This window comes from Xenopus tropicalis, chromosome 3 (genome assembly GCF_000004195.4).
Source record: "Xenopus tropicalis strain Nigerian chromosome 3, UCB_Xtro_10.0, whole genome shotgun sequence".
Lineage (NCBI taxonomy): Eukaryota > Metazoa > Chordata > Amphibia > Anura > Pipidae > Xenopus > Xenopus tropicalis.
Window position 1 is genome coordinate 3,395,713 of NC_030679.2, and position 15,014 is coordinate 3,410,726.

Here is a 15,014-nt window from a genome sequence, read left to right on the forward strand (position 1 = left end):
CTGTACAGAGAGATACCATAAAACTATGGCACATAGGGATTCCCCTGTACTAAGCACAATTCAGCAGGAACAGCCCCCTAAGTTTGCCCATAGCCTGTACAGAGAGATACCATAAAACTATGGCACATAGGGATTCCCCTGTACTAAGCACAATTCAGCAGGAACAGCCCCCTAAGTTTGCCCATAGCCTGTACAGAGAGATACCATAAAACTATGGAACATAGGGATTCCCCTGTACTAAGCACAATTCAGCAGGAACAGCCCCCTAAGTTTGCTCATAGCCTGTACAGAGAGATACCATAAAACTATGGCACATAGGGATTCCCCTGTACTAAGTACAATTCAGCAGGAACAGCCCCCTAAGTTTGCCCATAGCCTGTACAGAGAGATACCATAAAACTATGGCACATAGGGATTCCCCTGTACTAAGCACAGTTCAGCAGGAACAGCCCCCTAAGTTTGCCCATAGCCTGTACAGAGAGATACCATAAAACTATGGCACATAGGGATTCCCCTGTACTAAGCACAATTCAGCAGGAACAGCCCCCTAAGTTTTCTTAATTTTATAATGATAAATTTTGCCATTTTCAAACAAAACAGTTGAAAAGTGAATGAAATTCTTGCCAAGGATACAGCAGTGAATGGAGCCGTTTGACTGGGGAAGGGAATGACATCTCCCTGGCCCCCCCCCCCCCCCCCCCCCCGGCTACACAAACAAACAGTACGGGCCGAAACCATAAAGTGAAGTGGCTGCGACTTTAGAGGCACTTTCCTTGACTGGTGATCAAACAAGACATCAGACGGCGACGCTGTTTAAAGAATGGCGGGGGGATTGTGCCTTTGTGGGGCTCACAATGGGGCGCTAATGCCCGTCTTGACAGAGCGGCTTTCTCTCTAATGCGTGTTGTGAAGCCGAGCTGTCAGCGAGACATTTAATTACCCCGAGCCCCGTACGGGGAGTCGTGAGCGGCACGGGAATCTCTCTCCCCGCAACCCACCTTGAAGCCTCACCCAGGGGCTCCCGAGAGCGTTTGATGTTCCGCTCGCGGGGTTAATTGCTATCTGCTCAATGAGACTAACAAACATCAAAGCATCGTTACACTCGTTCCCAGGTAGAAATGTGTTTGAAGTGTCGACTTGGTCTGAAATTCAACCCCAAATCCATCTCTGAGCCAAGTAGATCCAGAATCTTATCTTCAGCATTAGCAGGGCAACTCCCAGCAGCACCTACAGGGGCTTCCTGCTCTTAACCCCCACCTGGTGAGACTAAAGGAAATCATTTGAAGTTTCCCCCTGCCCTTCTGGGAAGGTCCCCACTGCTGGGAGTTGCTCCCATTCAGCCACAGGGGCATTAGTGAGGTTGGGCAGTGATGTTGGGGATCAGGCTCACAGTCGGGGTTCCATCCCACAGGGGTTCAGTTGGGTTGCCCCTCCCTTTGCTGCTATAACTGCCCCTGCCCTTCTGGGAAGGTCCCCACTAGATGTTGCTGGGAGTTGCTCCCATTCAGTCACAGGGGCATTAGTGAGGTTGGGCACTGATGTTGGGGATCAGGCTCACAGTCGGGGTTCCATCCCACAGGGGATCAGTGGCCCCTCCCTTTGCTGCTATAACTGCCCCTGCCCTTCTGGAAGGTCCCACTAGATGTTGCTGGGAGTTGCTCCCATTCAGCCACAGGGGCATTAGTGAGGTTGGGCACTGATGTTGGGGATCAGGCTCACAGTCGGGGTTCCATCCCACAGGGGTTCAGTTGGGTTGCCCCTCCCTTTGCTGCTATAACTGCCCCTGCCCTTCTGGGAAGGTCCCCACTAGATGTTGCTGGGAGTTGCTCCCATTCAGCCACAGGGGCATTAGTCAGGTTGGGCAGTGATGTTGGGGATCAGGCTCACAGTCGGGGTTCCATCCCACAGGGGTTCAGTTGGGTTGCCCCTCCCTTTGCTGCTATAACTGCCCCTGCCCTTCTGGGAAGGTCCCCACTAGATGTTGCTGGGAGTTGCTCCCATTCAGTCACAGGGGCATTAGTGAGGTTGGGCACTGATGTTGGGGATCAGGCTCACAGTCGGGGTTCCATCCCACAGGGGATCAGTGGCCCCTCCCTTTGCTGCTATAACTGCCCCTGCCCTTCTGGAAGGTCCCACTAGATGTTGCTGGGAGTTGCTCCCATTCAGCCACAGGGGCATTAGTGAGGTTGGGCACTGATGTTGGGGATCAGGCTCACAGTCGGGGTTCCATCCCACAGGGGTTCAGTTGGGTTGCCCCTCCCTTTGCTGCTATAACTGCCCCTGCCCTTCTGGGAAGGTCCCCACTAGATGTTGCTGGGAGTTGCTCCCATTCAGCCACAGGGGCATTAGTGAGGTTGGGCAGTGATGTTGGGGTTCCGGCTCACAGTTGGGGTTCCAGTTCATCCCACAGGGGGTTCAGTTGGGTTGGGGTCAGGGCTCTGTGCAGTCAGGTACACTATGGCACCCCCTACCCATATGTATAAATACAAATATACAGAGAAGGAATGTTCTGGGCACACAATAAGCTGTACCCCCATACTGTACTGTCTAAGGGAAACACTATGGCACCCCCTACCCATATGTATAAATACAAATATACAGAGAGGGAATGTTCTGGGCACACAATAAGCTGTACCCCCATACTGTACTGTCTAAGGGAAACACTATGGCACCCCCTACCCATATGTATAAATACAAATATACAGAGAAGGAATGTTCTGGGCACACAATAAGCTGTACCCCCATACTGTACTGTCTAAGGGAAACACTATGGCACCCCCTACCCATATGTATAAATACAAATATACAGAGAGGGAATGTTCTGGGCACACAATAAGCTGTACCCCCATACTGTACTGTCTAAGGGAAACACTATGGCACCCCCTACCCATATGTATAAATACAAATATACAGAGAGGGAATGTTCTGGGCACACAATAAGCTGTACCCCCATACTGTACTGTCTAAGGGAAACACTATGGCACCCCCTACCCATATGTATAAATACAAATATACAGAGAAGGAATGTTCTGGGCACACAATAAGCTGTACCCCCATACTGTACTGTCTAAGGGAAACACTATGGCACCCCCTACCCATATGTATAAATACAAATATACAGAGAAGGAATGTTCTGGGCACACAATAAGCTGTACCCCCATACTGTACTGTCTAAGGGAAACACTATGGCACCCCCTACCCATATGTATAAATACAAATATACAGAGAAGGAATGTTCTGGGCACACAATAAGCTGTACCCCCATACTGTACTGTCTAAGGGAAACACTATGGCACCCCCTACCCATATGTATAAATACAAATATACAGAGAGGGAATGTTCTGGGCACACAATAAGCTGTACCCCCATACTGTACTGTCTAAGGGAAACACTATGGCACCCCCTACCCATATGTATAAATACAAATATACAGAGAGGGAATGTTCTGGGCACACAATAAGCTGTACCCCCATACTGTACTGTCTAAGGGAAACACTATGGCACCCCCTACCCATATGTATAAATACAAATATACAGAGAAGGAATGTTCTGGGCACACAATAAGCTGTACCCCCATACTGTACTGTCTAAGGGAAACACTATGGCACCCCCTACCCATATGTATAAATACAAATATACAGAGAAGGAATGTTCTGGGCACACAATAAGCTGTACCCCCATACTGTACTGTCTAAGGGAAACACTATGGCACCCCCTACCCATATGTATAAATACAAATATACAGAGAAGGAATGTTCTGGGCACACAATAAGCTGTACCCCCATACTGTACTGTCTAAGGGAAACACTATGGCACCCCCTACCCATATGTATAAATACAAATATACAGAGAGGGAATGTTCTGGGCACACAATAAGCTGTACCCCCATACTGTACTGTCTAAGGGAAACACTATGGCACCCCCTACCCATATGTATAAATACAAATATACAGAGAAGGAATGTTCTGGGCACACAATAAGCTGTACCCCCATACTGTACTGTCTAAGGGAAACACTATGGCACCCCCTACCCATATGTATAAATACAAATATACAGAGAAGGAATGTTCTGGGCACACAATAAGCTGTACCCCCATACTGTACTGTCTAAGGGAAACACTATGGCAGCTGTTAGAATATAGGGTTCCTTTATTCAGGATATATCTGACTACTCAGGAAGGTCAAAAGATTCTCAGTAAAATCCATTTTTTCTCCCATTAATATAAATCCTCCCAGTATTAGCCTGTGTGTATGATTTAGTAGTGCAAATTGCTATTCCTGAACACGAGTTTCTCTCCCCCCCCAGTATTAGATGTGTATCCTGCTGCCAAGCACGTAAGAGCAGGAAAAAAATTGTTGGCAATAATTGAAAGTTACATTGATAAAATAGTATGTGTTTGTGCCCCGGGGCATTGGGCTAATTGTAAGGGATCGTGTAAGGGCCCGTCCCTGTATCTGCCCCGGGGCCCCTTGTACACCCCACTGCTTATACATCATCAGGAGACAGTACGCTCCCCGCTCTCTCTGTATAAATCACAGCCGGAGAGAAAAACATCATATTTCTTCTTTGTTGCCTTGATTTTAATCTCTAGTAGTTGGTAAAAGATTTAAAGTGCCACAATTTCAGGAAGTGTTTCTTCCTTTAAGAGGCTGTCATGCGTGGCAATAATACCTCTCCTGTTAGAATGGATAGCTCCGAGCCAAGTGCTGGGGGTGCTCATTGGCTCGTTGGCTCTGCCGTGTAATAGGAACCATTCCTGGGGGCACGGTCAGCTAGGGCCACTGCTGTCTTATAGGGGGGCCCGATAGGAACGACTGCCCCAGGGCCTGTGTAGCAGCAGTTGCAGGTAGGAGCCGGGGTTAGCAGTGTTGCATGGCAAGATGGTGGCAGTATTTTAAGATGGAGGCAGTAGGGCAAGATGAGGTCAGCAGAACCAGAGAGTAGAACAAGATGATGAAAGTAGGTTGAGACGAACACAGTATGATGACAGTAGGGCAAGATGGGGACAGTAGGGCAAGATGGGGGCAGCAGGGCAAGATGGGGGCAGCAGGGCAAGATGGGGGCAGCAGGGCAAGATGGGGGCAGCAGGGCAAGATGGAGACAGCAGGGCAAGATGGGGACAGCAGGGCAAGATGGGGACAGCAGGGCAAGATGGGGACAGCTGGGCAAGATGGGGGCAGCTGGGCAAGATGGGGGCAGGAGGGCAAGATGGGGGCAGGAGGGCAAGATGGGGACAGCAGGGCAAGATGGGGACAGCAGGGCAAGATGGGGACAATAAGGCAAGATGAGGTCAATAAGGCAAGATGAGGTCAGGAAGGCCAGAGACAGTAGAACAAGATGATGTACTTAGGACAAGATGGAGACTGTAGATTAATATGGAGGCAGTAGGGTGACAGTATGATGGAGATAGATGAATAGGATGAAGACAATAGGGCTAGGCAGAGATGGTGGAGCCAGATGGAGACTGTTGGGCAAATGGTAACAATATGTTGAAATGAAGACACCAACCACCAACAGCCAAGACAAGAGCTTTTGATTGAAGAGAAGGCTAGGATGAAGAGACTAGGGGTGAGCAGGGGAAGAGGTATGAAGAGGAAGGGCTTCTCTTTTGTTCTACTCTTTTAGTGACTTGTAAAGAGCCAATATAAATATAAGGGGATACTGGTGTTTTTAAAAAAATAACCTTTATAACTGATTGGAACAGACTTTTGTTGTGTGCATTGGAACATTCCCACGACAGACCAGCCTCTAGCCAATCAGAGCAGTGAAACATTCACAGTGCCATCCTGTAGACAGAATAATGGAACCTTCCTAGGACAAACCTAACCTGTAGAGCATTAGGACCTTCTCAGGATTTGACCAACCTGTAGCCCACCCTTAGCATTAGCTCGTCCATTACCATGGCTGGACCAATCAATGTCCACTTGAAGCCTTAGAACCGTCACAGGGTTGGACGATCTTCCAGCCAAGAGCCGAATTATTGGCTAGACCACCCTCAGCTTATCAGATTCGTAGAACCTTCACAGATATTTGCCACCAATCTCGGGGCCACACTTGGCTTTGGCTAGGTGACACATTTCAGGGTGGAGCAAGGATGCCGCACTCTCGTATTTCTTAATAAATACCCCGTAAAAGGCACCGAGTGACGTACAGCACCCCGGAATACCCATGGCGAGGGGCAAGTCTGTACAACGAGGCGTGTCCTTTGGCCCAGGGTGCTCTTTGCTACTCAAACCCTCTCCGACATTGCAGGATTAATCTCAATAATAATAATAATTAGAAGCAATATTTGTTCTACTGTTCCAGTAGCGTATTATTCTTGGCAGCCTGGAACCTTCCAGTTTAAGAAATGTTCATTGTGATGCAATATGGCTGAGCACGAGAGGCTTTTACAGTTAAAGGGGAAGTTAACCTACATACTCTCTCTGGCTTCTTTTGTTGTGTAAGTGATAAGGATATTAGCAGTCACTGAGGGGTTCTGTGCCCATATACAGGCACAAGGCTGCAGGCTGAGTTATACAGGGAACTCTGAGTATCACTCATGTATTATAAGGGATAATGTACCCCCTACTGTAAATGATAAGGATATTAGCAGTCACTGAGGGGTTCTGTGCCCATATACAGGCACAAGGCTGCAGGCTGAGTTATACAGGGAACTCTGAGTATCACTCATGTATTATAAGGGATAATGTACCCCCTACTGTAAATGATAAGGATATTAGCAGTCACTGAGGGGTTCTGTGCCCCCCATATAAAGGCACAAGGCTGCAGGCTGAGTTATACAGGGAACTCTGAGTATCACTCATGTATTATAAGGGATAATGTACCCCCTACTGTAAATGATAAGGATATTAGCAGTCACTGAGGGGTTCTGTGCCCCCCATATAAAGGCACAAGGCTGCAGGCTGAGTTATACAGGGAACTCTGAGTATCACTCATGTATTATAAGGGATAATGTACCCCCTACTGTAAATGATAAGGATATTAGCAGTCACTGAGGGGTTCTGTGCCCCCCATATAAAGGCACAAGGCTGCAGGCTGAGTTATACAGGGAACTCGGAGTATCACTCATGTATTATAAGGGATAATGTACCCCCTACTGTAAATGATAAGGATATTAGCAGTCACTGAGGGGTTCTGTGCCCCCCATATAAAGGCACAAGGCTGCAGGCTGAGTTATACAGGGAACTCTGAGTATCACTCATGTATTATAAGGGATAATGTACCCCCTACTGTAAATGATAAGGATATTCGCAGTCACTGAGGGGTTCTGTGCCCCCCATATAAAGGCACAAGGCTGCAGGCTGAGTTATACAGGGAACTCTGAGTATCACTCATGTATTATAAGGGATAATGTACCCCCTACTGTAAATGATAAGGATATTAGCAGTCACTGAGGGGCTCTGTGCCCCCCATATAAAGGCACAAGGCTGCAGGCTGAGTTATACAGGGAACTCTGAGTATCACTCATGTATTATAAGGGATAATGTACCCCCTACTGTAAATGATAAGGATATTAGAAGTCACTGAGGGTTAGACATTCCCGATGCCCCACCCCACTGACTGTTTGTGACCATATAAAGGAATTTCAGGGTATCTGATTAGCCCTTGGAATTTGAATAAATGATACTTTCTTTAATGTAGAAAAAAAGAATAAAATTTTGACCCCTGGGTTGGGGTTGGGGGGGGGGGGGTACAGGGAGTGTCTCCTTTGCACAATTTTCAAACAGTCTTGAGAATGGATGAAACGCCTGATGGCTACACACACACACATTGGCTAATTGCGTCCGTGTGTAGCACTTCAGCCTCGCTACAAGGGCCGAATTGTTGGCTATGGGGCTGGGGGGGGGGGGGGGGGGTTGGCCACTCACGCATTCATCTGGCCACTTCACATTTTTGGAAGGGTGGCAATCTCCCATTCAGGTATTTGGATAGCACTTCAGAAATCACTTCCCGCCTTTCGAAAAGTAAACATTTACCGTGCCCACAATGATTTCAGAAACCTTTGAGAAGCGGGTTGCTATGAAGGCAAAGTGCGGCGCAGCCATTACATGAAACTGTTCTGCGCCCAATTGTCCACTTGGGCTTCTACATGGGAATGGGCCCCATTCTACATGGGACTGGGCCTCCTTCTACATGGGAATGGGCCTCCTTCTACATGGGAATGGGCCTCCTTCTACATGGGAATGGGCCTCCTACTACATGGGAATGGGCCTCCTACTACGTGGGAATTGGCCTCCTTCTACGTGGGAATTGGCCTCCTTCTACGTGGGAATTGGCCTCCTTCTACGTGGGAATTGGCCTCCTTCTACGTGGGAATTGGCCTCCCTCTACGTTGAAATAGGTCTTATTCTACGTGGGAATTGGCCTCCTTCTACGTGAGAATTGGCCTCCTTCTACGTGGGAATTGGCCTCCTTCTATGTGGGAATTGGCCTCCTTCTACGTGGGAATTGGCCTCCTTCTACGTGGGAATTGGCCTCCCTCTACGTTGAAATAGGTCTTATTCTACGTGGGAATTGGCCTCCTTCTACGTGGGAATTGGCCTCCCTCTACGTTGAAATAGGTCTTATTCTACGTGGGAATTGGCCTCCTTCTACGTGGGAATTGGCCTCCCTCTACGTTGAAATAGGTCTTATTCTACGTGGGAATTGGCCTCCTTCTACGTGGGAATTGGCCTCCCTCTACGTTGAAATAGGTCTTATTCTACGTGGGAATTGGCCTCATTGTCATTCTTACATGGAAATTGACCCCATTTTACATGGCAGTGGGCCGCGTTTTACATGGGAATTGGCCTCCTTCTACATGGGAGTGGGCCTCGTTTTACATGGGAATTGGCCTCCTTCTACATGGGAGTGGGCCTCGTTTTACATGGGAATTGGCCTTTTTCTACATGGGAGTGGGCCTCGTTCTACGTGGAAATAGGTCTTATTCTACGTGGGAATTGGCCTCTTTTTACGTGGAGATAGGTTTCATTCCATGTTGGGACAGACCTCATTCTACATTGAAATGGGTCTCATTCTACGTTGAAATGGGCCTGCTACGTGGGAATATGCCTCATTCTACATGGGAATAGGCCTCCTACTTGGGAATGGGTCTCATTCTATGTGGGAATAGGCCTCCTTCTACTTGGGAATGGGTCTCATTGAATGTGGGAATGGGTCTCATTGAATGTGTAAATAGGTCTCATTCTACATGGGAATGGGCCTCATTGTCATTCTACATGGGAATGGGCCTCATTTTACGTGGGAATGGGCCTCGTTTTACGTGGGAATGGGCCTCGTTTTACGTGGGAATGGGTCTCATTGTATGTGGGAATGGGTTTCATTTTATGTGGAAATATCGGAATGGGCCTCATTGTATGTGGGAATAGGTTTCATTTTATGTGGAAATAGGTCTCATTCTACATGGGAATTGGCCTCATTGTCATTCTACGTGGGAATAGGTCTCATTCTACATGGAAATGGGTCTCATTCTACGTGGAAATGGGTCTCATTCTACGTGGGAATGGGTCTCATTCTACGTGGGAATGGGTCTCATTCTACGTGGGAATGGGTCTCATTCTACGTGGGAATGGGTCTCATTCTACGTGGGAATGGGTCTCATTCTACGTGGGAATGGGTCTCATTCTACGTGGGAATGGGCCTCGTTTTACGTGGGAATGGGTCTCATTGTATGTGGGAATGGGTTTCATTTTATGTGGAAATAGGTCTCATTCTACATGGGAATTGGCCTCATTGTCATTCTACGTGGAAATGGGTCTCATTCTACATGGGAATTGGCCTCATTCTACGTGGGAATAGGTCTCATTCTACTTTGGAATGGGCCTCATTCTAGCTGGGATTGGGTCTCATTCTAGTTGGGATTGGGTCTCATTCTAGTTGGGATTGGGTCTCATTCTAGTTGAGATTGGGTCTCATTCTAGTTGAGATTGGGTCTCATTCTAGTTGAGATTGGGTCTCATTCTAGTTGGGATTGGGTCTCATTCTAGTTGAGATTAGGTCTCATTCTAGTTGGGATTGGGTCTCATTCTAGTTGAGATTGGGTCTCATTCTAGTTGAGATTGGGTCTCATTCTAGTTGGGATTGGGTCTAATTCTAGTTGGGATTGGGTCTCATTCTAGTTGGGATTGGGTCTCATTCTAGTTGAGATTGGGTCTCATTCTAGTTGGGATTGGGTCTCATTCTAGTTGAGATTGGGTCTCATTCTAGTTGAGATTGGGTCTCATTCTAGTTGAGATTGGGTCTCATTCTAGTTGGGATTGGGTCTCATTCTAGTTGGGATTGGGTCTCATTCTAGTTGGGATTGGGTCTCATTCTAGTTGAGATTGGGTCTCATTCTAGTTGGGATTGGGTCTCATTCTAGTTGGGATTGGGTCTCATTCTAGTTGAGATTGGCTCTCATTCTAGTTGAGATTGGGTCTCATTCTAGTTGAGATTGGGTCTCATTCTAGTTGGGATTGGGTCTCATTCTAGTTGGGATTGGCTCTCATTCTAGTTGAGATTGGCTCTCATTCTAGTTGGGATTGGCTCTCATTCTAGTTGGGATTGGCTCTCATTCTAGTTGAGATTGGGTCTCATTCTAATTGGGATTGGGTCTCATTCTAGTTGGGATTGGCTCTCATTCTAGTTGGGATTGGCTCTCATTCTAGTTGGGATTGGGTCTCATTCTAGTTGGGATTGGCTCTCATTCTAGTTGAGATTGGCTCTCATTCTAGTTGGGATTGGCTCTCATTCTAGTTGAGATTGGCTCTCATTCTAGTTGGGATTGGGTCTCATTCTAGTTGAGATTGGATCTCATTCTACATGGGAGTGGTCCTCATTCATCTTGGGAACAGGCCTCATTCTACATGGGAACGGGTTTCATTCTTTGTGGGAATGGGTCTCATTCTACTTGGGAATAGGTCTCACTGACCCCGGCAACCAAAAATGATAGCTCTGTGAGGCTCCAGTGCTATTGTTATTGTTTCTATTTAGAACTTATCTTTCTGTTTAGGCCCCTCCTTTATTCGTATACCCAACTCTTGTACAAACAACTGCCTGGTCTGTAGGGTAAATAGCACCATAGCAACCAGATAGCGGCCAAAAGACCAAACTGGGGAGCTGCTGAACAAAACTCAAAATACTGGAAAACCATAAAAAAATAACAAAGGAAGACCAATTGCAAATTATCTTAGAATATCAATGTCTGTGTCATACTAAGAGTTAATTTAAAGGTGAACTACCCCTTTCATTTATTACTTTCCCTTTTTTTCCCTCCAGGTGTATCAGCTTGATGGGATTGCGCTTATTCTGGACAACTGCAGCATTGACGACAACAACCCTTGTATCCTTATTATCCAAGGTTTCATACTTATTTATATTTATTCCAGGTCGTACTCAGGAAAGCTCTAGGGATCGTTTGGGCCAGACCTGGAATTTAAAGCCTCCCATACACAGCCCAATAAAACTGGCTGAAGGGATTGAGCTGGCAGCTTATTGGGCCTTGTGTGGTGCCCTTCCAACAACCTGCCCGACAAATACCTATACTGCCATAGCATTATGGGATCTCTCTGTATAGACTATGGGCAAACTTAGAGGGCTGTTCCTGCTGAATTGTGCTTAGTACAGGGGAATCCCTATGTGCCATAGTTTTATGGTATCTCTCTGTACAGGCTATGGGCAATCTTAGGGGGCTGTTCCTGCTGAATTGTGCTTAGTACAGGGGAATCCCTATGTGCCATAGTTTTATGGTATCTCTCTGTACAGGCTATGGGCAAACTTAGGGGGCTGTTCCTGCTGAATTGTGCTTAGTACAGGGGAGTCCCTATGTGCCATAGTTTTATGGTATCTCTCTGTACAGGCTATGAGCAAACTTAGGGGGCTGTTCCTGCTGAATTGTGCTTAGTACAGGAGAATCCCTATGTGCCATAGTTTTATGGTATCTCTCTGTACAGGCTATGAGCAAACTTAGGGGGCTGTTCCTGCTGAATTGTGCTTAGTACAGGGGAATCCCTATGTGCCATAGTTTTATGGTATCTCTCTGTACAGGCTATGAGCAAACTTAGGGGGCTGTTCCTGCTGAATTGTGCTTAGTACAGGGGAATCCCTATGTGCCATAGTTTTATGGTATCTCTCTGTACAGGCTATGAGCAAACTTAGGGGGCTGTTCCTGCTGAATTGTGCTTAGTACAGGGGAATCCCTATGTGCCATAGTTTTATGGTATCTCTCTGTACAGGCTATGGGCAAACTTAGGGGGCTGTTCCTGCTGAATTGTGCTTAGTACAGAGGAATCCCTATGTGCCATAGTTTTATGGTATCTCTCTGTACAGGCTATGGGCAAACTTAGGGGGCTGTTCCTGCTGAATTGTGCTTAGTACAGGGGAATCCCTATGTGCCATAATTTTATGGTATCTCTCTGTACAGGCTATGGGCAAACTTAGGGGGCTGTTCCTGCTGAATTGTGCTTAGTACAGGGGAATCCCTATGTTCCATAGTGCTATAATATATACAGTATATATTTCCTTGGGGCCCCCAGCTACCCCTTCCGTATTTCTGGGTACCCCGCGAGGCTGGCCTTGGCCCTATACCGATACAGAAGGCTATTTAGAGGGATTGAGGGCTTAGCTCTCTGTACCGAGGGAAAACCTGCTACTGGTTTGGCACCCCGTACCCAGCGGTCTGGCCGGACCCAATCACAGGGCCCTTTGTTTGGATAATGGATAAAAATATAAATGATCAAAACACAAGCACTCCATTCGCTTCCCCTTTTCCCCCGTCAGATGCCTGAAAGCCTCTCGGCGATGGAGCTCGCAATCCCTCTGGCAGCTCCGCCTGTAATTGTGGCTTAGGAAACCTCTGGCTGGAACCGGCCCCCGAATCCAGTTGCTCCGCTGTACGGCATGTTGGTATCTGCCCCGTGCCAGGAAAGACCATCTGAGGCGCTCGGGGGCTTTTGTGTTTTTTTGTTTTTTCTTATAATCCGTTTATTTTGTTGGAGCGCAGATTGCAACCAAAGCAAGAAAAAAAGCAAATGCTGAAAAGTGGCCAAATTTTCCCTTTTTCCTTCTGTGTTTGTTAGCAGATTAGATTCAGGTAAATTGGGTTTTCCTCTCATTTCATCGCCCTTGTTACAGAAATGTTATTTTAGTAGAGTGTAATCAGTTATCTACAGGATTCGCCATCCAAACAGTAATTGTACAGTGGCTTTAAGAGCCCCCATTCACTTATTCCTATGGTATTTGTCTGTACAGGCTATGGGCAAACTTAGGGGCTGTTCCTGCTGAATTGTGCTTAGTACAGGGGAATCCCTATGTGCCATAGTTTTATGGTATCTCTCTGTACAGGCTATGGGCAAACTTAGGGGGCTGTTCCTGCTGAATTGTGCTTAGTACAGGGGAATCCCTATGTGCCATAGTTTTATGGTATCTCTCTGTACAGGCTATGGGCAAACTTAGGGGGCTGTTCCTGCTGAATTGTGCTTAGTACAGGGGAATCCCTATGTGCCATAGTTTTATGGTATCTTTCTGTACAGGCTATGGGCAAACTTAGGGGGCTGTTCCTGCTGAATTGTGCTTAGTACAGGGGAATCCCTATGTGCCATAGTTTTATGGTATCTCTCTGTACAGGCTATGAGCAAACTTAGGGGGCTGTTCCTGCTGAATTGTGCTTAGTACAGGGGAATCCCTATGTGCCATAGTTTTATGGTATCTCTCTGTACAGGCTATGGGCAAACTTAGGGGCTGTTCCTGCTGAATTGTGCTTAGTACAGGGGAATCCCTATGTGCCATAGTTTTATGGTATCTCTCTGTACAGGCTATGGGCAAACTTAGGGGGCTGTTCCTGCTGAATTGTGCTTAGTACAGGGGAATCCCTATGTGCCATAGTTTTATGGTATCTCTCTGTACAGGCTATGGGCAAACTTAGGGGGCTGTTCCTGCTGAATTGTGCTTAGTACAGGGGAATCCCTATGTGCCATAGTTTTATGGTATCTCTCTGTACAGGCTATGAGCAAACTTAGGGGGCTGTTCCTGCTGAATTGAGCACAGTAGAAGGGAATACCTGTGCTGGCCTGATACAATGGCATCTGTCTGTTCCTGCAGTGTATGTAGGAGTAGCTCGGAGGGACGCTGCCCTAGGCCAAGCAGATGGGCTGTGTGTGAGCCAACCTATAGCCCTCTCCCATGCCCACACAGAGGTTAGTCCGCTGTTCCCCCTGGGTGGTCCGGTTACCACATCAGCAGCAGTACAGCAAAGCGGTGCACCACATCAGAACCCTACCGATGCCCTAATGTATATCATTTCTGTCACCACGCTGTAAAGTGACGCTACCGGACCCATAAGCCCGACATCTGCGCTGTGCGGCGTTAACTGCTTCACTACAGGTGGGGGGCTGATAAACACCAGGCTGTTCCTGCTGTGGGGGGGGGGGGGCAGGAAGGTCCTTAAAGAAACAAGTGATTGTAAGGCCTATTCTTTCCCAAAGGTGAATGTTGTTTTGGCTCCAGGTGGGCCTCGCTGCTTAATTAAACCTTAATGACTTCCTTTCATTATTCCTCTCTGGCTGTTTCCTCCAATGACAAACACTCGCCCCGTAGCCGGCGAATGGGGAGCCGCTTTGCGAGACGGTGCGACGGTTTGAACAAACACTCAAATCCAGGTTTTTCTTGCCAGGGAAACACAACGACGAGGTTCCGATACCCCTGACTGGGGATCCGGGCTTAGTACTGCAAACATCGGGCCTTCGCCTTTCTGCAACCAGAACGCAACCACTTTGCTGAACAAACTGAGCGTCTGCAGTATTGTTACAGAGGGAAGCTAAAGGGGAAGTTAACCCAAACAAGATAAAGGGCACATAGACCTGAAGAGAAAATACAAACTCCGATATACAGATTGTGCCCTGTCTAAAATCAAACCTGAAGTAATAGCCATGACCCACGGGGTACGCTGCAGGTTGCGGGTAGGCTTTCCAGATGTGGGTCGGGTAACGGGTCTTTGTATCGCTTGATATTATCTATATTTTACTTCTTTTTCTAC

General features: G+C 47.3%; 1 protein-coding gene across 2 annotated transcripts in view; it reads left to right on the forward strand.

Moving 5' to 3' along the window:
• The window catches only part of atxn10 (ataxin 10), a 74,669-nt gene that overhangs the window by 48,132 nt on the left and 11,523 nt on the right, over positions 1–15,014 (forward strand). For both annotated transcript variants that reach the window (NM_001015825.1, XM_031897916.1), the window contains one exon: positions 11,261–11,324. In NM_001015825.1, the coding sequence (NP_001015825.1) occupies positions 11,261–11,324 (64 nt within the window). The remainder of the gene's footprint in view (positions 1–11,260; positions 11,325–15,014) is intronic.